The following is a 24,611-nucleotide window of genomic DNA, read 5'->3' as shown; positions in this document are numbered from 1 at the left end:
CTTCTCTGTAGATACTTCAAGACACCTGTCTCAGACCACACTCATCCACTTCCTCCTCCTACTGCCTGAGTGGGAGTAGCAGGGGGTAACTCTCACTCCTGTCTCCCACGTCCAGACAGTCACCACACGTTAGTCACTGGTTGATTCCACCTCCTCAACTGCTCTCAAAGCCATCCACTAATTTCCAGCCCTCCTGGGGTTACCCTAGTTCAGACTACGCTCATCTCCCTGCTGGACTTCCGACTGGCCTCCCTGAACTCAGTCTTGGCCACTTTCTTATCCACTCCTTGCACCGAAAGCAACAGGATCTTTCTAAAGTTTAGTCATGGGATGTCATTCCCTCGCTCTCAGGGTACATTCCAGCTCCTGAAGGAGAGCCTTGGTTTCTTCCTACCTTCCAGGTCTCCCTGGACCATCTCCCACTTCCTCTCCTCTTCCCACCCTGGATTCTGTACTCCAGTGATAATGGCTGAATTCATTTCCTTAGAAATCCCTCCTTTCCCACCATCTCGGCTTTCACCATGATGCTTCCTCCACCTGGAACGTTCCTTCTCTCAGCTGTGGAGCCCATTGTCTCTTCCTCATCTTTCCTCTTAGAGGACACTTCCCCTAGGATGACTTTCTTGGCCCTGTGCCACCTACATGCTCCCTACACAGGGTTGGTACGGTGCCTTTGAGCTCCCATAGCCCACTGCACCACTCCTATCTTGGCAATATGCACCCTGCTGCTGGTTTCTTTGATGCTGTCCCCCACTGAGCTCCCAGTGCCATGAGGTCAGTGGGCTCTCTTGGCCACCATCCCATCCCAGGTGTTTAACACGTGAGTTTGACACAGCAGGCAAGTGAGCTTTTGTTTGCCTTCTTCTCTGCTTAATGCTGGAACAAGGTACGAGGGATAATTCTAAAAGGTCATGGGAAAAATGAAAGTAAAAGAACTGTGTAATGATGTACATTTTCCAGACACTTTCTGAATACCCCCACTATTCCAGAAGCTAGTCCTAGGGTCTGCAGATGAGGAGACCCTCAACAGGCAGAAGGGAGGAGCTGCCCCTCCGTCTGCCTGCTTTTCAGAGTGGAGTCATTCTCACGGGCAACAGCCCAGCGGCATAAAAAATTTAATGAGCTCCTTCTCCTGAAAGGGCTTGCATGGAGAACCCGGGTCACCTCCCCACCAGGATGACAAGCAGGGGCCACCACTCCGGCTTCCGGCTGCAGGCTGAGGCAGTCAGATGGGTCATTGTAAAATGGCAATTTCATAATTAAGGGATAATTACATTTTCTGCAGTGTGTAAGGGAAAATAAATGTAGTGTAAATCAATATGCTATTGATTCATGCAAGTTTGCCTTTAAGTGTGTGTGAGTGAAATTTCAATTACGGCTGGTACAAGACCATCTGGGCACTCCATCCATCTCTACTCCTAAAAAGCAGGGAAGAAATCACCCACCTGCAGACAGTGCAGAGTGATTTGCCAGCCCCGTGGCTGCCTTCCAGCCTGGCTTCTGGTGGAAGTGGGTGTCCCTCGCCACTCAACCAGGCAGTGACCTACAGACTTGGTGCTGCTGCCGCTCCTGCATCCATCGTCCAAGCCCTGGCCTGCACACACGTCTCCCTCGCTCAGAAGCCCCCCGTCAATGCCCACTCCTGTAGGGTACAAATCCAAGTTCCCATGCAGGCATCAGGCACCCCAAGCCCAGCTCCCCATACTCCTTCTCTTAACTTCCTCTTCATCAGGCTGGCCTGGCTGTGTCCTGGCCTGCACGTCCCTTCCCACCCAGGGGCACCCAGGGTTCTCCTTGCCCACTCCCTAGTGCCTCTGCTAGGTTCACAGAGGACTTGATGCTTAGTTGGAGACATGAGTGAACCATCAGCTCAGGTGGGTTTGTGCCTCCTCCCCGCCTCCCCCAGGGAATGTCACTGCCTTTCGCCCTCTCTCCATTCCCACCCCCAGCCAACCCCACATCAGGAATTCAACCTCAGGCTGTACTGGGCTGCTTGGGGTAAGGAATGGGAATGAGAACTGGACAAGGATAGAGGCTGTTAGGATTTCCCTGGGGAAGGGGAGGAATAGAAGTATCAGAGGGAAGAGGGGTGACCAAGCTGGCTTAGTTTGGAGTTTACAAGTTCATTCCCCTTCTCGGGGCAGGGATTGGCAAGAGCCTGGATCTACTCTTCAGGGGCACCTGAGGCCACAGCCAGGGCTACTGTACCCATCACTCTGCTTTGCTTCCCTTCGCTTCTTTCTCCCTCACCCCAGTCCTGCATTCATCTCACACGTGCAGAGCGCCCACATGTGCCAGGCACACACCAGCTGCTCGGGCTCACCTGGAATCAGCGACCACTGCACAGCTTATCTGAGAGCATCAGGCCAGCCAGAGTCTGGGCAGCCTGGACCTGGGCCTGGAGCCCTGGTTGGCTCTGCGTCTCCTTCTGGAACTCACTGTCCTCACTGTATTGATTTTCTCTCCTGCTGGGCCCAGTCCTCCTATTGTTTTGAATGCATTTCATTTCCTTTTCAATCACGTTCCCCTCCCCAGCAATGCTGCTGGTGGCCACTGAACCATGGCTCTTTCTATTGGTCTACACAGACCTGCAGAGCCACACCATGCGGCTGGGCCCCAGGGAATGCTGGGAAGAACAAGTAGCCTGGTGCTGCCCCTCTGTCTTTCCCGGGACCACTTCTCCTTCTCGGTCAGCAAGCAGCTGGGGGACCAGGAGTCAACCCCCATGGCAATGGCGAAGGGCCAGCCTGGCTCTTGGGGGAATGCTGGGACCACTCTGCTGGTCCCCGCTGGGGCCTACTTAAGGGCACTGAGAGCATCCACTCCCACAGTGAGCAAGGCACTATTCCAGCACCCAGGACAGTGGCAGTCCAGGTCAGCAGGCAGGACTGAGGAATGGAGTCCACTGAGCAGAAGGTTGTCCAGACCCCTGCCTCCGTTTCCCCACCTCCCCCTACATAGGAAGCCTTCTCCATCTTGATGATGCAGCCTCCTCCAAACCAGAATCCCATGGGATCACATCAAAAGATGACGTTCCTTTTCTCCATCTCTCTGGCCAAATTGGGGCTTGGCCTCTGCCCTGCCTCCAGCCCTCTGTGCTAATTCTAGGTATGTGGGTTCATAGCTCCAGACCGTGGCAAACTGGAGGAGAGACACTGGCTCTTGTCAACTGTATAGATCCCACAGCACCTGTCCCCTCAACTCTGGGCACTTAATACAGAGAACACAATAGGTGTCTAATAGGCACTCAGTGAATGGCACCATGGGAGCTTGAGTTAGAGTGACAGCCATACCAGGTGTGAACCAGACAGGTCTGTGGTAAAACCCACAGTCAGCAAGAGAGATGTGCCCACGTGGGCAGGGTGCCCCCTCCACACTGGCCTCTCAGGGAAGAATGGGGAGAAGTTTGCAGAAGCCATACCCATCACTCCAGCGCCCTTTCCACTCCGTCTTGCCCCAGGGGTTCCACAGGCGAATGAGTCCTTCCTGTCTTCCCCTGTACTGGATCTGCAAAGAACAGAGAAGCAAGCAGTCAGGGCTCTCCAGTGCAAGTCAGAGCAGAGGAAGCCGAGCACAGCTGCTTTTTACCAGCAAGGATGAATTTAACCTCAGACCTCAGCTGGCTGCAGCCAGAGCAAGAAAAATGGAAGCAAACAAACCACCATGTTTCTGATGCCTGCGTGGTATTGGGATGAGAGAGGGGAGAAACTTGCCCCTGTCTCTGTTGGCCCTTCACAAGGGCAGGTGCCACTTCAGCACCCCTACGACTGCACCCAAGACCCTGGGCGAGCTGAGAGGCAATAGCAGATAAATGGCAGCGATGTTGCTTCAGGCTGCAGAGGAAAGATCTTTATGGGTTCCCAGGGCCTGCCAAGCCCTGTCACAGGCAGCATCTCTATTCTATAGACACAGCCTGTTTCCTGGCTCCCAGCCCATTAGGAGCTATGGCACCATTTCCATGGCACTGGAGTGAGATGGGAAGGTAGAAGAGGCTGATATGATTAAGAGTGGGATAGCCTGAGAGCCATAGCCCAAGGCTAGCCCTCCTCATCCTGCATCCCAGCATTAACCAGATGTCTCTGTCTGTGAGCAGGTGGCCCACGATGACCTAAACTTTTCTCCCTGCTACCTGCCCCTGGGAAGCTCATCATCACTCACTGCAGAGGCCAGGGTTGCCCCTTTGTTCCATTCTACCCACACACGGGAAAGCTACAAGCAAACGAGGGCAGGCCCTTGAGCCTATGTCCCAGGAGCCAAGTGCCCTCAGCCGGGCAAGGGCATTAAAATGCCACTGAGTCACAGCTGTGATACTGCTTTGTGTCAATGTTGTCTGAGCGACAGAGATCTGCAGGGGAGAGAGAAGGGCCGAGCTTGCCTGCTGATACTAAGGCAGGGGAGACAAAAAACCACAATCAACCTGGAAGAGAACCCCTGTGGGGAAGCGGGGCTCCAAGCCAGCCACCCACTAGTGTGTTAGGTCCTTTGTTCCTCCCTTACAGAGCTTGCAATGTGCATCAGAGCTTAGGCACTTTCCCAAGGACACAGGGCAAGTGGCAGGGGCAGAGCTGTGATTCCAGTTGTCTGTTCCCCAACTCTGGGCTCTTAATGCTGGAATTGTGTATGGGTGAAGATCCATTCCTGGGTATGCCTGTGACCTAGACCTTGAACGTGACACTGGAGCACTGGGCTAGGCTCTTAGACAAACAATAGGTCATTGCCATAAAGGAGCGGTCACTTAAGTGCTCGGGAGCTTGCCCATTGTGGTCCTTCTTTGCTACCTGTCTCTGGCTGGCACTGCAGTGGAAGGTGCTCTGGCTCTAACTGGCACAAACCCAGGCTTCTCACCCCTCTCTGTGCCCCTCCAGGCACTCTGAGCCTTGCACAGAGTTAATTTAACTACCAGCATCTGATGGAGCCCTGGGACAGGGACATGAGAAACAGTTGCCCCAGGTGTCCCAAAGAGTTTTACAGCTACCCTCTGTGCACAGTGGATGGTGAGGGGGCTCAGTTAGCATGGGGAAGAAAATCAGTCAGAGACTCAAAGGGGCTGAGGCCAGGGCTCAATGAGGCATGCAGATAACACTGACCCCCTTGCCCAGGGGAGTTGCTGACTGAGTTAGGTGCATAAGAAAGAATGCCAGCTTCATTTATCTTCCTGGCTGCAACCCACCTGGAGGAAGGATGAGCAGATTACAAAGCACAATACATTCACAGGCTCATTTAATCTCAGCACTGGTGGGTCAGCTCTCCGACCTCCTCGCTCTCAGCCCTTGTAGGACTATGTCATGCCTTCATGATGGTACCCTACTGAGAAGCATGTGGGCCTTGGCCAGGGAGCACCGGGGTCACCCTCAAGGCCAAGGCCTTTGCTGTGGATGAGAATGGGCTGGCTCATGTGCTTCTTCCTTGGCTACTGACCATACTCTTATCCCCAGGCAGCTCTCAGAAAAGGCCAAGAGGCAGCCCAAGTTATCTAAACCCAGACTAGCGGTTCCTCAGATATATTCTCTTGAATATAGTTTCCGCTGACCACTAACAATTATTCCTAGAGAGAAATCCAAGCAGTACCTGTGTGGTTAATGCAGACTCTCTCAGAACCTTTTAGAAATTAACATACTCCATGAATTTCCAAGAAGGGGCTATGCAAGCTGCACTTGTCCAGTGTCCTTGGAAACCTGTTTCTACAGAGGACACAGCCAAACTGTCCGTCCTTAGAGCACACGCTGGGGAACGGCAGCTGCTGGGAATGCAACACGTGGGACATGCGGTCTTGATCACCTCTTGTCACAGCAGAGGTGTGCTCATCAGATCGCTCAGGGTGTCCTAAAAACAAGTCACTGCGTGTTGCGAAGCATACGGGCTGTGAATGAGATCAGCAGCGACCCCCACCAGCTGAGGCATTTTCATTGCTGCTCTGTGGCCCGGCAGTCACAGCCACCCCTGCCCACCTCTAGCCACCCCCTGCACATACTCACACTCCAGTGAGACGTCTGGCTACACAAGCCCTATCTCCCCTGTATTCAGAGGAGACAGAAAGGCTGTCCAATGTTTATAAAGTGTTTTCTCCAAGGGTGGCAAGTAGACAGTGGGGGACCATGACTTCCTTGGTCCCAGCCCAACACAGGTGTTTCCCAGTGATCACAGCTCTCTTTCCCCAGTCTGGGAGCAGAGCCATAGCCTGATGAACCTGGTAATCCAGGCTCTCTGACAACTGAGCAAAACTGGCACATGACATAAAGTCTATTCTCTGTCCTCAGATGTGGCCATGTCTGAGACAGGGGAGCTGCGGGGACAGGCGTGTCCATATGTGGCCAGTGGTTATGATGGCATTGCCTGACACCAAGGAGACCTCAGGGAGGTCCTTGGAGGGGCAGAGGGAATGGCACACAGTTCAGAAGCAGGGAGTCAGGTGACGTCACGACCAGGGTCTCTTCTAGGCTGTGTGTTTCAGAGGAAGCTCTTCCTCGCTGGCAGGAAAGAACATTTGAGCTCCTCACATACGTTCTGGGATGGTCAGTCAGCAGGGTCCCCTTCACAGCCAAGGGCAATTCACCCATTCATTCATGCCAATGCTCCCATCCATTGATCCAACAGGTATAGATTAGATGCCTAGTGGGAGACAGTAGTCCCCTACCCTAGAGAGGGCACTAGGGAAACAGGAGATATTGTCCCATTTTATGAATTGGGACATTCTCCACCAATGGAGCAACTGGCCTCAGGTCATTGGCCAGGGGAGAGAGACTGATGCAGAGGGAGGTGGTGCAAGCATGGGAAAGCGACAGATAGAACCTGATACTCTGCATTCCTTGCTCCATAATCCTGTGGGAAATGTATCCTGGGGGTTAGACCCTGCCTCTCTCTGCTTACAAATTATCATTAGATGTAAAGAGTGCTAGAAGAATAGAGATGGGCGGCGTTAGCAGGAAAGCCTCATAGGGACGTTGAGATGAGAAGTGAGGAGCTGCAGCGGCTGCACCAGCCGTGTCACAGGTGCTGTCTCTGGATCCCAGTGAGAGACATCTCTCCGGGCAGGCCTCAGCCTCTGCATTAGTGGATGGAGGAGGCTGGACTTCAGCAGGGTCTTCCAGGCCCTACTCCATCCACCGACCTCCTTAGACTTATGTCCGTTCCAAGTCAGTTCTCCCTTCCAGGGCCAAGGGTGCCCTCCAGCAATGTCCTCCTTCTTTTGAACAGAGACAGAGGTTTATCTAGGCACATGGTGGTCCAGCTAGAACACCCTGGCCTTTGTGGGGCCATGGGACTACGGCCAGACTCGTGGGCAGTGAGTGGAAATGGTCCGTGCCCCCGACACGGATAAACGAGGGTGCCCTGGCCTCTTCCTCCCTCACTTGGGAGAGAAGGGGTTTGGGAGGAGCTGGTTTTGGACTCCCAGATGGCAGCTCTGAGCTGAGGAAGGCAGAGACACCCTTGTGCCCTGGATCGCCTGTGTCCCCGAGGGAGCGGTGACCACTATCTTGTTTAAGCGTCTGTTATTTGGAGTGGGCTTTGCCATAGTGGTTCGGCTTGTACATTGCAAAGAAACCCTTTTCAGGGCAAACTCCCCTCCAGAGTCCACTAGTGGGGCAGTCAGCTCCTCCTCTCTGGGGTTGAATCTTGCAGCCACGCTGACATGCTGACATGAGTCAGCTCAAGGACAGTGTGTCTCAGGTAGGTTCCTCAGGCGGGTGGGCGTGGGTGCCAGGAACTCTGGACAGACAGGGGACCCGAGGCTGGCTGTGGTGGGTACCACGGGAGTGCCTGTGATAAAGGCTCTTGGCAGCTTTGCTGGGGGCCTTTGTGCCAGCTCCCGGGTAGAGGGAGAAGAACACTGAGCCGAGTCCAGTGCAGAGACACCAGGCCTGTGGCCGGCCTTACCTGCTCAGCCCCAGTCACCGTGTAGGCATGCTTAGCCACCAGTCCGTTCTCCATCACCAGGGCCTGACCTGTTGGCTGCAGGGGAGAAAGCAAGGTAAATTTCTCACAGACGTGGAAGCCCTCAATTCAGAGAGGGGCAGAGCCAGCTGGGTCCCCCCAGCTCACTGGGGAAGGTGCCGGTGCCTAGAATTCTCTTCTTGAGAGGTGGAGTAGGAAGGCCCTTGGGTGTGGAGGTTCCAGGTAGGTCCAGCCCCAGGAGACCACCCATGGCTGAAGGGACCCCACAGAGACCTGAGACCCTGCGCTGCTTGCTAGTCCAACCACTGGCCATCAGGGAGACACTGCACAATGTGCCTGCTGGGCCATTTACAGGGGCCAGGAATCTCCCTCCTTGTGCTGTAACTGGGTTCTGAGTGCATCCTGGGTTTCCAGTGGCATTTGGGATCAGGATCACGTGAATCAAGGCCCACATGTTTAAAGAGTGTGAGAACGGTCCCCGTGCACAGGGAGTCAGGCGACTCAGACAGACTCGGATAATGCAGAGGTGCGCCTCTTGCCCTCCCATTGGGCCAGCAAGAATCAGAGAGCCCAGGGCTCCACGGTCACCTGGGAATCTACTGCTCCTTGTTGCAAAGAAGCAGCAGGTCCCGGCTTTGCAGCCAACTCACCCCCTCCGGCGTGGCACAGGTCATCAGGGAGCCAGTCCTGGCTGCCATCTTCACTGCCCTCACCAGGTCAGAAGGGGAAGAGTGCAGGTTGACGTTGGTGACTAATCCTCCCATGAGGTCCACCAGGGCATCAGGGAGGTAGCCGTGGTGCAGGTGGGAATAGGATCCACGTAGCCTGGGAGGAGGAATTTGGATTACACAGGGGCCTGCTTTTGCCGCTCTGACCATCTCCGGGGAGGGAGGAGGCTGCCCTAACTGCACGTTTCCCAGGCGAGGAACTACCGATCCACTAGGAGCACAGCCACCCCTGCCACTCATCCAGCTGGGACTCCAGCAGTCTGCTGCCCATGCGGGGACCAGAACTTTCCTCCCTGCCTCGCTTCCTTGGCCTTCCAGAACTAGACAGTCCCACGAGCACAGCGTTGTGTGGAGGTGGGCAGTACAGGTGCTGGAGTCACAGGCCAGGGGTCGAGCCCCAGCCTCACCACAGGCTTAGCCGTGGGACCTGGGTGAGCTGCTCGGCCTCATGGGGTTTGCTCAGCATCATGCACACCAATACTGGACGCTATTACAGTGAGCATCTGCTCTGATTGGTGGCAGTGTTAATCTCTGACTGTGTGCCAGACACCAGGCAGGGTATATGTTCTGCCCTCCAAGGACTCCCAGTCACCAGCCCTGCTGCCTTTTGATTTTTATTTTTCAGATTCACGTATTTGTTTGAAGGTAAAAATTACACACAGAGAGGGAGAGACAGAGAGATCTTCCATCTGCTGATTCACTCCCTAGATGGCTGCCAGAGCCAGGGCGGAGTCAGACTAAAGTCAGGAGCTCCCACGTGGGTAGCAGGGGCTCATCTTCCTCTGCTTTTCCCAGGCCACTAGCAGGCAGCTGGATCAGAACAGGAGCAGTTGGGACATGAACCAGAGCCCACATGGAATGCTGGTGTGTCACGAGCGGTAGCTTTACCTGCTACACCACAGCAGCAGCCCTAGGAAGTGTTTTATTAAAGAAAGCCAGGGTGCACAGGACAAAGGGTTGTGGCCACAGCAAGTACCACATGACAGATTTCTACCAACTTGTTTTAGGACTGGTTGCAGACCTTAGCATCCTGTCTCTCCTTCCTTCTGACTCAGGTTATGGCCGGCACTAGGCTCTGATTGCAGGAGCACTGACTCAGCCAACAGCAGAGCCTCTGGTTGGCCATGCTTATGCCCTGCTGTGTCTCACTGCTCCACTTCCTTGATGCTCCTGGATTCTGGTTCCTGGTCCTCAATCCATAGTGCTGCAGTAGGCATTTACCTTAGCAGTTAAGGTGCACGAGTTTCACATTGGAGTACAGGGATCCACACCCAGCTTCCAGCTATGCACACCCTGACGTGGGGTGATGACTGAAGTAATTGGGTTTCTGCCACCCATGTGGGAGGTTAGGGCTGAGTTCTCAGCTCCTGGCTTCAGCTACCATTCAGCCTCAATCACTCATACACATACACACGCATTTGGGGAGTGAACCAGTACATGGGAAATCTCTTTCTTTCTCTGCCTCCACCCTCCATGGTCCACTAGCTCCCTACCTGTGTCCTTTGGCGCCTTCTGTCTATCCACAGTTCCCATAACACCCATCTTGGCAGTAGCTGGCGTGTGGACAAGGAGATCTCACTCCATCCACTGAATAAATATGAGTTCAGTCATACCGGCGCTTTGGGAGCCGGGTGACTACTCTTAGCCCCTGTGGCTGACAGCAAGCACAGCAGAGAGAGCTGTGCTTGTCATGCTGTCACCATCCCTTGCCACCTGAAGGGGGGAATTCTGAGAGCCTGGTCCTTGTCCCCTGCTTCAGCCTGATTTGTGGGCAGCGTGGGCCCAACCATGGTGGAGAAGAGGGAGGAGTGAAGAGATCCAGGGCAGGGGCAGCCAGCAGGGGTCAGTGCTGGGATCTAGGGCAGGGGCAGCCAGCAGAGGGCAGTTCTGAGATCCACAGCAGCGGTGGCCAGCAGGCTGCAGTGCTGGGATCCAGGGTAGGGGCAGCCAGCAGGGGGCAGTGCTGGGATTTAGGGCAGGGGCGGCCAGCAGGGGGCAGTGCTGCAGATGCACTCTGCAGATTATCTGGGCAGGTGGATGTGCAGCCAACCTGGCCATCATCCCCATTCTCCTCTCGATGTTCCAACCTTGGGGGAGGGGGTTTAAAAAAATCTCCACATAAGCTATTCTCTCCCCTATATTCAACAGACTTGGCCAATTCATGCCCACACTCCATAAGCAGGAGGACAACTGAGCAGGTAGGGTTCAGGTGTTCATGTGGGTGCTGCCCACACCAGTAACATTGTCTCTGCATCTCTATCTGGTCACTGCAGTACTGCCCCTTTCTTCAGTGCCTCTGGCCTCTCTCAGTGGCCCCAGTGCTGACCCTCGAGGTGGTAAATGTTCACAGAGGATGTTCAGCCAGGTGGCAAAGGCTCTGATGCCGCGAGGGACACTGCTTACATTCGGGAGAGCCGTGGGGAGCTGCAGGGCCAGCTGGCCGAGAGTGCCTGGCAGGTTGAGATGCTGGCCAGCAGGGTTGGCGTGGGAAGTCTGGGCTGAGGGTGCCATACTTACTTGGCATAGGCTTTCTCCAGCAGGCAGGGCCAGAACTCTTGGTTGCCTTGGTGAGGATGCACGAAGAGGCAGGCGTTGTCCACAACAGGGAGGCGGTCATCCACCACCACTTCCACCCAGCAGCCACACTGCCAGAACTGGAGAGAGACAGGCAGATGCCTCAGTGGAGGTGGGGCAGCTCCTGCACCCCAACTCCTGCACCCCAACACCACGGATGCACCCTCAACTCCATCCGGAAGAAAACCATACCAGCTTCACCCAGAACAAGATGTCATCCAGGCTGCTGAGCAGAAGAAAGGCATGCCTGCGTCTCTGGCAGAGGGAGAGAGGAGCCCTGGGCCAAGGTAGCCGAGGAAAGTACAGACAGGGTGGAAGAGACTTGGGTTCCAGTTCGGCTTCACTACTTGCTGTGGCCTAACGTGGGCATGTCCTCCGAGAGCACCGAGATGCAACATAGGGTAGACGGGGAGTGCGAGCCAACCACAGGGGTTGGGGAGGAACAGGATGGCCATGAGGAGCTGGAGACTTGAGGGAGGAGGTGGAGTATAAGCACGTAGCAAGCATCTAGGGAAGACACCCCCAGGCCATGGAGACTGTGCGGACATGGGGGTGGGGGGCTGGAAGCAAAACGACACTGCCGGCTTGGGAAGAATAAGAGCGACAGCCCCCCTGTGGCCCGCCTTCCGCCTGCTGGCCCTGTTGTCACAGCTGAGACACGAGACTGGATGGCGTTGCCACCACTAAGAGCACCGATGAAGCAGGTGCCCCTCACCAGAGCAGACTGCTTTCAACCTTAGAGTGCAGCTCGGGGTGGGTCACCCGGTAGGCATTGCCCGGGAGGGCAGTGCATGACAAAGCAGCCTCTTGTGCCCCTTCATTGTCCTCCCCTGCGCTGGCTTCAGGACTGGGCATCAGAAAAGAGAAAGGCAAGTCTGCGCCAGGTAGGCAGCAGAGTCCTGGGTGGATGTGGCCTCTCATGCACATGACCTTCGCACAGTCACACACCCCAGAGGCCAGGCTGTGTGTCCGGCTGAGGACACACTTCCAGAGAAGAGCTGGCGTTGTCAGCAGAGACAGCCACGGAGATGATCTCACCCTCACTAATGAGCCATTGCTCTGAAGGAGCTCGCAGTAGAGCCGTGGACTCAACATTCTCTGGGCAGGTGCGGAGGTAGGGGAGGTTGAGGTCACAGGGACGGCATTGGGAGGGAGATCACCCGGAAGCCTGGACACAGCTCCTACAAAGTGGGGTCCTGGAAGAACCATCTGGACTTCCTGCTGAATTCTGAAGCAACGTACAGTAGACGGTGTCATTGATGGGACTGTGCTGGATTCTGGTGTTGCCTCTTATCACCCAAACAACAGATGCTGAGCAAGACGCTTGATTCTCTGTGACTCAGATTCTGCATCTGTCAGTTGGTTGGAAGAGTAGGAGCTGGCCCAAGGGCCACAGCAGAGTCGGCTGAGATTGTGAGGGTGAGAGTCCAGTGTTGAGAAGGGGGCCCGTGTCTTTAACAGCTGGGATGTTCAGCGCCCAGGATGCTATCTGGTGCACAGTTGGCTATCAAGAATGAGTTCATTCAGGCCCTTTTACTGTAAAGTTATTTATTGGATTGCTTTGAAGTAATGGGAAAATGATAATGTTTTATGTAGGAAAATGCTTTGCCATTCTAGTAGAATATACACAAGGAAATTTTAAAAAAAAGTAGGGGAGGGAGGAGGATAGGGACAGGGACAGCGACAGAGAGAGGAAGAGGGAGAGAGTCCTGGCTTGAAAGAGCACTTCCAGTGGGTTTTCCTCTAAAGGTTTCCTCCCCTCTCTTCTCCTCCCGGATAACGGGGACCAGGCTTGCTCTGTCTACACAAAGGGAGCACAGGTAAGAGTTCCATTCCAGATAAGGTGCAGTTGACCTGACTGTGGCCAAGAATGAGACTACTGACCTTTGTGTCCTGGTTCCTGGCTCTGGGTGAGGAGGACTGGCATTTGGACAATGCCTGTAGACTCCCAACTCCTGTAGACCATGCTGGTGCCATCTTTGCAATAGCCAAGGGTCTGATAAGGAAGCCAGAGCTTTGTTGACAGACCTTTTGAGGTACTCTAGGAACTGGGTCCTTTCTGGAAGCAGGGCCAGAGCACACAGGGACAAGAAGAGATCGCAGAGGCCAGCACCACAGCCGCTTCTGCAGGACCACGTGCGGAAGTGCACAGTGTGTCCCACCTGGGCCTTAGGTTGTCCAACCACCTCCCTAACTCCCTCTATGCTGGCAGCCCCGGGACAGACTCAGACACAGGTCAGCCCTGGAGCCTTTCAGCTGCTCCTGCGGTGTGGTCCTTGGACCAGCAGCAGCAGCAGCAGCACCTGGGCACCTGTTGGAAGATCAGGATGCACATGTTGGCACGCAGGAAGCAAGAACATGATGAAGGCGGGAGCCCAGGATAAAGGCACGGAAACCTGGCTGAGCAGGAGGCAGGTCTTCAGATTGAAAATGCTGAATTCCAGTGAGATGAGTTTCTTTGCTTTTTCTTTCTTTTGTAAATAAAGATTTATTTATTTATTTGAAAGGCAGGGCTGCGCCAGGTTGAAGCCAGGAGCTTCTTCTAGGTCTCCCATGTGGGTGCAGTGGCCTAAGCACTTGGGGCATCTGTTGCTGCTTTTGCCAGGCCATTAGCAGCAAGCTGGATTGAAGTGGAGCAGCTGGGACTCAAACTGGCACCCATATGGGATGCCAGCACTGCAGGCAGCAGCTTTAGTTGCTGCACCACACACTGGCCCCATGAGATGAGTTTCTAGAAGACATATATCCAGATAGAGTCTTGAGAATTTCCTGAACTCCATAAAGACAGACAGACAGACAGACAGACACACACACACACACATATATAGAGATAGCGAGCAAATGAGCGAGTGAGCATCTCTTACAGACAAGCAGCCAGGAAGCCCGTGCTGAAAGTCAGGAGAACAGAGTAACTCTGGATCTCTCTTCTGCACTGTTAGATACTACAAGACAGTGGGGTAACGCTTACAGACTTCCGAGGAAAAGGAACTGGATCCCAGAATTGCACTCCTGAGTGTGACCTGTTCTCGAGGGTGAGCCTGTGAGACTTCCTGTCATCTGAGGAGGTGATTGAAGGTCTTGCTTCTCTCCATGGAGGAGACGTTAGAGGAAAAGTGTTAAGACAAGGAGGAAAGGGAAGAAACAGTGGCGGCTAGTGACTTTTCAGTTTCTTCTTACATACTTACGTATAAGAGATACACTCATCACACCGGGAAAATGACAGCGATGGCAAAGGCTCAGCCAAGGATGGAAGGGAAGTATGAGGGCGAGGTGCCAAGATGACAGCAGGAGAACATGAACTCGTGGCCAAAAGCAAGGTAAGTGCAGCAGGTGGGGACCCTACGCAAGCTTTACGACACTGACAAGAAGATGGCAAGATCATAACCCCCTGACCAGCAAAGAAGAGCACAGGCAGAGGCTGGCCGGAAGGTCTGGAAGCATCAGGGATCTCCAATGAAAAGCCATGAGGGGCAGCTTTGTCTGTTTCAGAACTTGGTACAGCAAGCAGGCAAATGGGGCTGAGACAAAACAGACAGCACAGGTGATGGCAACTGCAAGTCAGAACACGTGTTGATTCCCTACACGAAACTGACGAATGAGTGGATGGTCCGCATCTCTTGTGCATCCAGGAGCCACTCACAGGAGCTGTTCTGGACACGGCCACAAATACAAATAACTTAGTAATTTCCCCAAACGGAGACAGACATTGTATAAATTATATTCTCTGACCATAATTTAATAAAATGAAAACCCAGCAACTGGAATATTACTCTCTGCAAACTTAATCACTTGAGAATGAAATAAACATTAAGAAAAACCACCATGTGAAAGAAAAAAATGAAACTAAGAACACAACATCTTAACATTTATAAAAGGAAGTCATTTATATTGAAACCGATGGCTCCAGGTAAGACCTCAGAGATAAATTATGAGCCTTACATTACTGAGAAAAAACTAAGGATATTAAATGTGTAATTTCAGGAAAGAAACAAAACGAACAATAAAATTAACCAGGAGAACATAAAAGAATAAAAATTAAATTTGGCTGGCACCATGGCTCACTAGGCTAATCCTTTGCCTGTGGCACCCGCACACTGGGTCAGGGCACCGGATTCTGTCCCAGTTGCCCCTCTTCCAGTCCAGCTCTCTGCTGTGGCCCAGGAAGGCAGTAGAGGATGGCCCAGGTGCTTGGGCCCTGCACCCGCATGGGAGATCAGGAGGAAGCACCTGGCTCCTGGCTTCGGATTGGCGCAGTGGGCTGGCCGCAGTAGCCATTTGGGGGTGAACCAATGGAAGGAAGACCTTTCTTTCTGTCTCTCTCTCTCACTGTCTAAATCTGCTTGTCAAAAAATAAATAAATAAAAAATAAAATAAAATTAAATGGAAGTTAATTATTTAGAAAAAATTTCAAAAAAATAAGAAAAATGAAAACCCAAAGTTAATTTGCTAAAAAAATTAGTTATATCAATTGGTTGGATTAAGAAAACTGGGAAAATGAACATCTAGCACTGTGACTGAGAAGGCAGGCTTAGCCATAGATTACAAGATGGAATGAACCCTCTGAAAATCGTACGTGGAACTCTATGGCAGTACATTTGGAAACACAGAAGAAACAGTGGAGTTTTTTTCTTGTAAAGCATAAATGTCCAGAACTCATTCCAGTAGAAATACGAGGTTCAGGCAGACCCATAGCTGAATACACTGAGAGAGTTAAAGAATCACATTTGAAGAGTAGGGAGGCCTTCAACAATGGTCAATCTTACTTTCACAAAACAGATCATCAGGGATTAGCAACTGTTATTCAAATTACTTCATATTTAAAAAGTCATGCATAATCAGTTCATTTTTTAAAATTAGTGTAATTCAAACATGATAAATGTAACATCACTTAGAAACCAATTTCATGCATGATATAGGTAAAAATGCTAACAGCACTCCCAGCACATTGAATCCAACAGTGTATGGAAAGAACAGAATGTCAAGAAAATATGTTCCTAAAAGCCAGAGAAGGCAGGATTTCCCTCTTGACCGGCATCCCACATGGGCACGGGTTCAAGTGCTCATTGCTCCACTTCTGATCCAGCTCCCTGCTGTGGCCTGGGAAAAGCAGCAGAAGGTGGCCCACATGCTTGGGACCCTGCCACCTATGTGGGAAACCTGGAAGAAGAAGCACCTGGCTCCTGGCTTCAGCCTGGCCCAGCTCCAGCTGCAGCTGCCTCTGGGGAGTGAATCAGTAGATGGAAGATCTCTCACTCTGGCTTTCCCTCTCTCATAACTGTCTTTCAAATAAATAATAAATCTTTAAAAAAAAAACCAGAATACTGAGGTTCTTTCCCATGTGACAGACAAAGGAACAAAATAGGTTTTACAAATATTAAAATGAGAGAATTATCTTTACTTACAGATATTATCAGGTAAAGAAAAAAAGGAAAACTAATAAAAAATTGGTAAGGTAGCTGGATAGAGTTAAATACATAAGTAGTAGCTTTTCTATTTTCCAGCAACATCAAGCTAGAAATGAGAGGAATAAAACCTCATTCACATTCGGTACAAAATCATAAAATATTTGAGAATAAATTTACAAAGAACGGCACAGCACCAATATGAAAACATAACCGCAACATTTTATAGAAGGGCATAAAACTACTTCTGAATACATATAGAGATATACCATGTTTCTGGAAAGGAATAATTAAAATAATAAAACAGTAATTTTTTCCAAATTAATACATACATTTAAGGCTCTTCTATTCTGCATCATAATGGTGCTTCTTTTTAATTAGACAAAAGGGTTTTTTAATGCTCATGAAAGAATAAATGTGCAAGAATTATGAAGATCTTTTTGAGGAAAGAGTAATGAATAACGAATGGGGAACTCAGCCAGTGAGGTGTTGCAGCTTCATAGAAAGCCCCTGTTATCAACAGAACACGCCATGGCACAGAAATAGACTTGGAGACAAATGTTCAGTGCTGGCTGCAGGATTCTTGACCCACAGCTCTTTCCTCTTGCTAATTGTTTCTGCCATTTTTCTTCATTTGCACAAAAACATTGCGACTCTCCTCTTTCGCATGCGCTGTCAGACCATAAACGCCAGTCCCTTGTAGAGAGGGGACTTCCCCAACTCCTCTCTCCAGCTGCCAGGCCTTGAGACTCAGCCTGCCTCTCGCCACTTCCCTGTGCTCACAGAGAACCCGGTCGTGCAGGAAGCGGTACACGTACCCGGAAGCGGAAAATCCCCGCATACTGGTGAGAAAAGCTCTGGTGTAGCATGATCTTCTGCAGACACTGTGGGTTCTGGGTCAAGGAGCCCAGCGCTGCCAGGAACCAGCAGTCTCCTGGAAAAGGGTAGAGCCACAGGAAGCTGACTGGCCACACCTGGAAGCCCCTCCCCAGGATTACACAGGTCCCTGTCTCCAGGGTCTGCACAGCTCCTTCTCAATCCCGTATCTGCAATGCCTGGAAGCAGAAATGTCTAGCTTTTGGATGTTGGGACATTTGCATATCCCAAAGAAAATATCCTGGGGATGGCCTCATGTCTAAACATGAAACACCCTTTTCTTCCCTGGCTACCTTAGACACAGCCTGAAGGCAATGTGACACAGCATCTGTAGTGCAGCTGCATCTTACTGCAATCCGTCACGTCGGGTGTGTAATTTTCCACGGTGGCATCACGCCAGCCCCCAAAAAGTTTGGATTTAAGAGCGTTTTGAATTTTGGAGTTTTGGATTATGGCTGTTCAGATTGTAATGGTTTTCTACCCTTTGAAAGAGCACTGGGGGAAGGATTCAGTGGGTCAGTTCTGAGCAAGATAGGCAAAGGGCTGGTGGTGTTCTGGTAGTGGTGGTAGCTGACAGTGAGTGAAGATGGGGCGAAGATGCCCCAGCCAGACCTGGGGTGAAGCTGAGGAGCTGACGTAATCCTGATTCTCTTTTGCCCATAGGCACCCAGGGCTAACATCATAGTGAGTTTGGCTGCCAACATCAGGGACAAGAGTGTTCCATGCAATTGCAGTAACCAGATTTCTATTTTTCTCTGCTCATATTTGCTCAGCCCCTGTGCATGCTGGGAACCCTATAGCCCTCATCGGATTTCTCTCCTCTTCCCCGCTGAGGACTGTGTGGTCTTGAGTTCCTCTTTGGATGTCATGTGAGCCCTTCCCTCCCACACTTTCCATGCAGTCAATCCTTGCCATGACATTTCATGCCACAAAGATGCCCACGGAGAGATCATCTCTCCAGGCAGGAGAAGCCCTGATGGGGGATTATGGGCTGGTATACAGATGGGCATCTATCTACTTGGTCCAAGGCACAGTGGCTTCCCAGGAAAATGCTGATTTCTTACCTGCTTCTCCTTGTTGGATGTCAAATCTGCTCACACCTTCCAGGATGAAGTGAGGGGGGCCCGCTGACAAATCCTTAGGAAAGAGGAAGAAACACTATAGCATCCTTCGTCCTCTACGTCCCAGGGGGGTTCCTAAGACATCATTCCCTTTGTCTTTGAGGGACCAAGGTTAATTCTTAGTTGAGTACTGAAAATCAGAGTTTGAACCTTCCCTTTGTTCTTCAGCTTTTCCTGCTACCAGGAAGGCAGGAATCAGAGGCAATGATGCCCACACAAACATTGTGAGGATAACGTAAATGAGGATTCAAGATTCTTGTAGCAAATAGCCCTCCACAAACCAGCATTTTATTAAGAGGTTGCAAACGGACAAAACGGAATGGGATATCTGTATTAGAGGAGACTTTTCTAAACATAATAAAGTCCCAGAGAAGCTCATACCGAAGCTTAGGCATTCTGGACTCCAGGTTCAAATCCAGCCTTACGCCACATGGGACATGCGATTTCTCAGTTCTTGCCCACTGCTCAGATGCAGCTAACTCAGACTGAGACCGGAAGGTGCCCGGGCCCTTGTCCCAAGTGCTGTTTACTCAGTGTCCAATTCTTCCCTGACCTCCAACACACAAAGCACCTGCCAGCCACAGAAAGGGCGGGGTGAGGCGAGTGGAGGATTCCAGAGAGCAGCAGTGTCTGGCAGAATTTGAGGGACTCTGAGCTGACCTGAGAGTTCCTGCAGGGGGCCCACATGCACATTCAAGGCACACTGTGCCAGGGTCTGTCTCCCGTCCCAGCCACAGCCAGGCCTCGAGGTTTGTGTGCACAAGGAGCCCTCGGTGTTTGTCTCAGCTACCTCTCAGTGCAGTTCTGCCTGCAGTTCTGTGGTACAAGGTGCACAGTTTGGTAATTTTGGCTGTGTCATTTCTTCTTATATTGACAAGCAAGTTCCCAGGGTACGGGGCAGGGCTGTAAATGGATTCTTTGGCTCCACAGTGATCAGTATACAGAGTCATGTGTCCAGGAGCACCTGCCAGCCCTGCCTGAGCTGCCAGTCTCCTGGTGGAGGTGCAGACTCCGGGACAAACAGAAGTGTACACCTCACCCAGCTGAGGGCATCCTCCCCCTGCACTGCTTCCCTGCTTTCCCAACAGACACCAGCCTGTCGGATGCCAGGCGGAACACGCTCAGGCCCAGGCGTGCAGGGTGGGGGTTGCCTGGCCAGAGCCAAAGCTAGGCAGAACCGCGTCTCCTCTAACACAAGCCAGCAGGGAAGAAGGCCCTGCCTGAGTCTGGCAGTGTGCTGGGGCCACGGAGCCAATTATAAAACACCTTGGGGGCACCCTAAGAGCTTTTGAAATGAAGTTTTGTTTCTTTTTATTTTAAAAGCAGAGAGAAAAAGAGAGAGAGAGAGATAGAGAGAGAGAGAATATCTCCCATCTGCTGGCTCACTCCCCAATAGTCAGGGCTGTCAGGCCAATGCCAGGAGCCCAGAACTCCATGTTGGCCTTCTCAGACTCACGAGTGGAAGCTGGGAGCAGCAGCAGGGGCAGAGACGGCACTCAAACCCCAGCACTCTGATACGGGATGCTGGCACCTCAGTGTCTCAAGTGTGCCACCCCACTCCCCACTCCATCTCACTTTTTCCATACTGGAAAAGGAGTTGGATCTTTTAAAGGAGGCTGCTGCCATGAGCAGGGACACCCAGAGCCCTCCTCTCACGGGACTTTCACTGGCTGGGGCCCCAGGGTGGGACCAGGAGTGAGGACTGTTTCACTCCATTCCTCTGCCACGGAGCTGCAGCCCTTCCTCATGGTGGGCACGCTTGGAGAGCCCCGGCAGACAAACCAGTGTGGATTCTGCCATGACAGTTCTCCCTGCATGACCTTGAGCCTGGAGCTCTGTGCTCTGCTTGGCTAAGCCTCAGTATCCTTCCATGTAAAATGAGCATGAACACAGAGCAGGTGCACCCAGGTGGGAGAAACACGTGATAGAGCCACCATGGCAAGGGCCAGCTGCTGGATGCCACGACTATGCCCTGCAGTGGAGGAGAACCAGACCTGCCACCTGGAATGAGGAGCAGGAAGTGCAGTGCTTAGCTCAGCAGCTGACAGAGTCCTTGCTCAATAAATATTGATGCAGTTCTTTTGTAATACCTGCAGAATGAAAAAGGCTGCCCCCACAGGCCAAGCCAGAGTCTAGGGCGCAGTCATTATTGAACATGATAGAATATAAACATGAATTAGGCCACGGCCATTTTGGGGGTGGACCAACGGAAGGAAGACCTCTCTTTCTGTCTTTCTCTCTCACGGTCTAACTCTGCCTGTCAAAAAAAAGAGAGAGAGAGAGAGGGAATCAGTAGATGGAAGAATCTCTCTCTGTCTCTCTGTCTAACTCTGACTTTCAAATAAATGAATAAATTTTAAAAAATAAAAGGAAATGCTCTCTCTGGGGTTAGGTACTGGGTGCAGTGTTTAAGATGCTGCTGCTTGGACGCCTGTGTTGCGTGTTGGGAGTGACTGGGTTTGAGTATGGATCTACCCCTGACTCCAGCTCCCTACTAATGTGCACCTGGGGAGGCAGCTTCAGTGGTTGAGTACCTGTCAGCCAGGTGGAAAACCTGATCGAGCTCCCACTCTTGGCTTTGGCATGAGCTCTTGCAGGCATCTGGGAAGTGAACTCATGAGTAGGAGACTTCTCCCTCTCTCTAGTAAGATTTTTAAAATTAAACAACAACAACAAAGAGCATATCCTCTGGAGTGGCAGCAGGCCAGCTCCGCTCCCCCAGTCACCCCAGGAGTGTTGTTTACAATGTGATAGCATTTGCCTATCCCTGCATTCCCCTCAAAGTCTTGTGCACACCTGCAGACCACTGCTTGTGGCTGAGGAACGGTGTATTTAGCATCTGCCTTGGCATTCTGCCCTTTCAGACGATGGCCACAGTTTAGGCAGGGACAAGGGGCAACCTCACTCCCTTTTCCATTTTCACTAGTGGGCTTTAATGTGTTGGCATCAAAGTCCTTTGGCTTGATGGCAATGCTATTGGTGTGGTCACTGTCTGTCACTTCTGTTACTGTCCTGTGGTCTATCTTCATCATATTCACTCATATTTCTACCTATTCCTTCTCTGAAGATGATCCTTTCAGGCACTGCTCTGGCTGTGCGAAGATGACCGTTGTTGTCTGCGTAGGAGATGTTTTGCTCTGGGGTGGCCACAGGCATCACAGGGGCTTATATGCTGAGCTGGGAGCATGCATTAGGCAATGTGCTTTGGCCACGAGCCCATTCTTTTCATTATTATTTTTACTTATGTATTTACTTTTAATGGGTATATCCTTTTTTAAAAAAAAGATTTATTATTTATTTAAAAGGAAGAGTTACAGAGAGGGAGAGGGAGAGACAGAGGAAACTTCCATCAGATCACAATGGCTGGAACTGGGCAGGACCAGACTGAAGCCAGGAGCTTCTCATCTGCAAATTGAGGTTAGTAAAAGTACCGCATCATAGAGTTGCCACAAAGATTCAATAAATCAGGGATTCTAAAAGCAAGCCAGCCCTATGGGAGGCTCTGTGAGTGTTGGCCATCATGACAAGGATTGGACAAGGCTGGCTCTGGTTCCTGTCTCGGGCTGTTTGTGACCACAGTTACAACTATGGCTGTCAAGGTCATTACAATGTTGAAGGGTTGAACACATTGGTTTATTCCTCTGCCATCCTGCCTAGAAAAGAGGGCAACCCGAATTTTCTCTAATGCACATACAAGCTGGAAAGTTGCATCTCACAACTCAGAGTCATTCATTCAAGTGTTCTATCACTCATTCACCCAAATCCAAGCTGAGTTCCCATTATGCATTCATGTCCATGTGAGTAAGAATACAGTATGTGGAGTCAGGAGTCTGAATTTCAATCCTGGACTCTTCCCTTCCCTAACCATGTCACCTGGGCAAGTCTCATCACCTGGCTGAGCCTCAACTCACCTTCCTATAAAATTGGGAGCAAACAGAGGAGATTAAGGAAGAGAGGACACATGGAGAGTCCTCAAAAGTTCTACGAAAATATGCATGTTGCTAGCTGTGATAAAAGACCCAAGGGAACGTCACATTTAAAGGCTCAGAGTCATTCATTCATTTGTTCACTCATTCGTGTATTCATTCATCCAAATCCTAGCAGAGTCCCTGTTACACACTCAAGTACCACATGAGGAAAAGAACAGCATGCGTGGTGCCTGCCTTAGCTCTCCTTGACAGGTGAAGGTCAGAAGAATGAAGTCGTTGGTGGAGATTTACTGAGGATGGATAATGAGAAAGACCCTAGGAGGCTGAAATACCCACATCTTCCTTTAAGCAGCTCCTCACGTGAATGAATACACGAATGAGTGAACAAATGAATGAATGACTCTGAGCCTTTAAATGTGACGTTCCCTTGGGTCACAGCTAGCAACATGCATATTTTCGTAGAACTTTTGAGGACTCACCTAACCTCATCCCCATGAACGCTTCCCTTCCCCTAAGCTACAAATCTGTCTAGATGCAGGGAAGAGGCTGTCTCCCGTACAGCTGGATGCCGTCAACTTTTCCCTGTTGCAGATATCCACTATGTATCCACAGCCAGAAAGTTCCTTTTCTGTTTAACCTCCCCTGGCCATATTGAAAGAGCCCAGTAGAATGCTTGGTGGGTATTCAGCGTTTAGTGATGGCTGCTGATATTAGATTCATTAACTTACTGGATATCATACTGTTTTCCCTTGGTCTGGGTTGTGCCATCAGTTTGCAGAAGCACCAACAGCAGCAATGGGTTTCAGAACCTTCACAGAGGTTCTTATCCAGATATTTTGCCTCAACATTAATCCCGAGGAGATTATGACCATGAGAAATATCCCATGGAGTTTCACACCCTAAAATTGAGATTGTTCTAGAAAAATCATCAGGGCACCCCTTGCTGCAAGGCAGAACTAGTAGTGTACATCTGCTGGGGAGGAAATGAGGCTGGTTTAAACATTGCTCTGCTATATCTCCTTAATTTGATGGCTGATGTCTGAAATTCTTTTATAGGTGATCAAGTTTCTACAAGATTAAACATGTAAATATAAAAGAGGGGCAGGGCAAGCACTGAAATTCATCCTACAGTATGAATGACTGACATGATATATTCCCTGGGAGGAAATTCAGATAGGGATACAGAAAAGGACATACAGTTATTGATATCTGAAGAGAATAAAGGATGGCAGACTGATAAATGGACCCAATAACGGGGGTGGAAGAGACTGTAGACCAACTACTATACCTATAGACCAACTACTATAATATTCATAACTGGGGTTTCCCATTTTTCTGGTGAGAAAACAGGCATTTTAACCTAGTGATGTGCTCACTCAACATAATGATGTAGTTTGTTAGAACTGGGTTACGTACAGCTCAAGGGTCCCAGGTCCTGTTTTCATTAGTCTCCCCATCCCCCCGAGTGCATACACCACTGACCACTGTAGCAGAGGGACCAGGCCAGTTTCATTCTGAGTCCTTCCTCCTTTTAGTGGGAGGCACCAAGGCAGGTGCTCCAAGGGTCCCAGAGCTGGGTGTGTTCTTGGGGGTTCACTCACGTGTGGCCGCTTCCACTCCACTTGGGACAGGTTCTTTCCCTGGAGCAACTTATGGCCTATGGAAGAAGCCGTGGCGGGGAATGTCTCATCCTCAAAGAGCTGGCGCCTGCTTAAGCAATGATCCCGCAAGGAGCTGAAGTCCTGCTCCTTGAACTTGATGAAGGAAGACTCTGCCACAGGCCTGCAGTTTTGCGCCATGACTCCCTTGTGAAACTTCGGAGATGGTTTCTTTCTGGTGAGAGAAGGAATATTTTCTGGAGTGAGCTGTCAAGTCATTTGGATCATCAGCCCTGAGTCTATAAGGGTACTCAGATGTCCACTACCCTCCCTCCATTTACAAGTGGGAGGACTGAGACCCAGATCTACGCTGCTACTGGTGACGTGGCCAGTGGGTAGGCAAGCCTCAGGTAGAATTCAACATTCTTACTCCAGATCTGCATTCAGTCGGCTGTACTGAACAGCTTCACTGTGTGCTCCGATGTACCTG

General features: G+C 51.1%; 1 protein-coding gene across 1 annotated transcript in view; it reads right to left on the bottom strand.

Annotated features, from left to right (window-relative positions):
* Positions 1-24,351, bottom strand: part of LOC138848826 (calpain-13-like) — a 45,117-nt gene extending 20,766 nt beyond the window's left edge. Inside the window, exons 1-7 of the mRNA XM_070069720.1 lie at positions 24,125-24,351; positions 18,538-18,610; positions 17,416-17,531; positions 11,139-11,275; positions 8,544-8,718; positions 7,876-7,950; positions 3,422-3,507 (exon numbers count right to left, since the gene is read on the bottom strand). Of these exons, the coding sequence (XP_069925821.1) occupies positions 3,422-3,507; positions 7,876-7,950; positions 8,544-8,718; positions 11,139-11,275; positions 17,416-17,531; positions 18,538-18,610; positions 24,125-24,322 (860 nt within the window). The 5' untranslated portion in view covers positions 24,323-24,351. The remainder of the gene's footprint in view (positions 1-3,421; positions 3,508-7,875; positions 7,951-8,543; positions 8,719-11,138; positions 11,276-17,415; positions 17,532-18,537; positions 18,611-24,124) is intronic.
* Between the last annotated feature and the right edge of the window lie 260 nt (positions 24,352-24,611).

The sequence above is a fragment of the Oryctolagus cuniculus genome, chromosome 2 (genome assembly GCF_964237555.1).
Source record: "Oryctolagus cuniculus chromosome 2, mOryCun1.1, whole genome shotgun sequence".
In the NCBI taxonomy this organism is placed as follows: domain Eukaryota; kingdom Metazoa; phylum Chordata; class Mammalia; order Lagomorpha; family Leporidae; genus Oryctolagus; species Oryctolagus cuniculus.
Note: the sequence above shows the minus strand (reverse complement) of the source record. Positions and strands in the feature narration are given on the sequence as shown.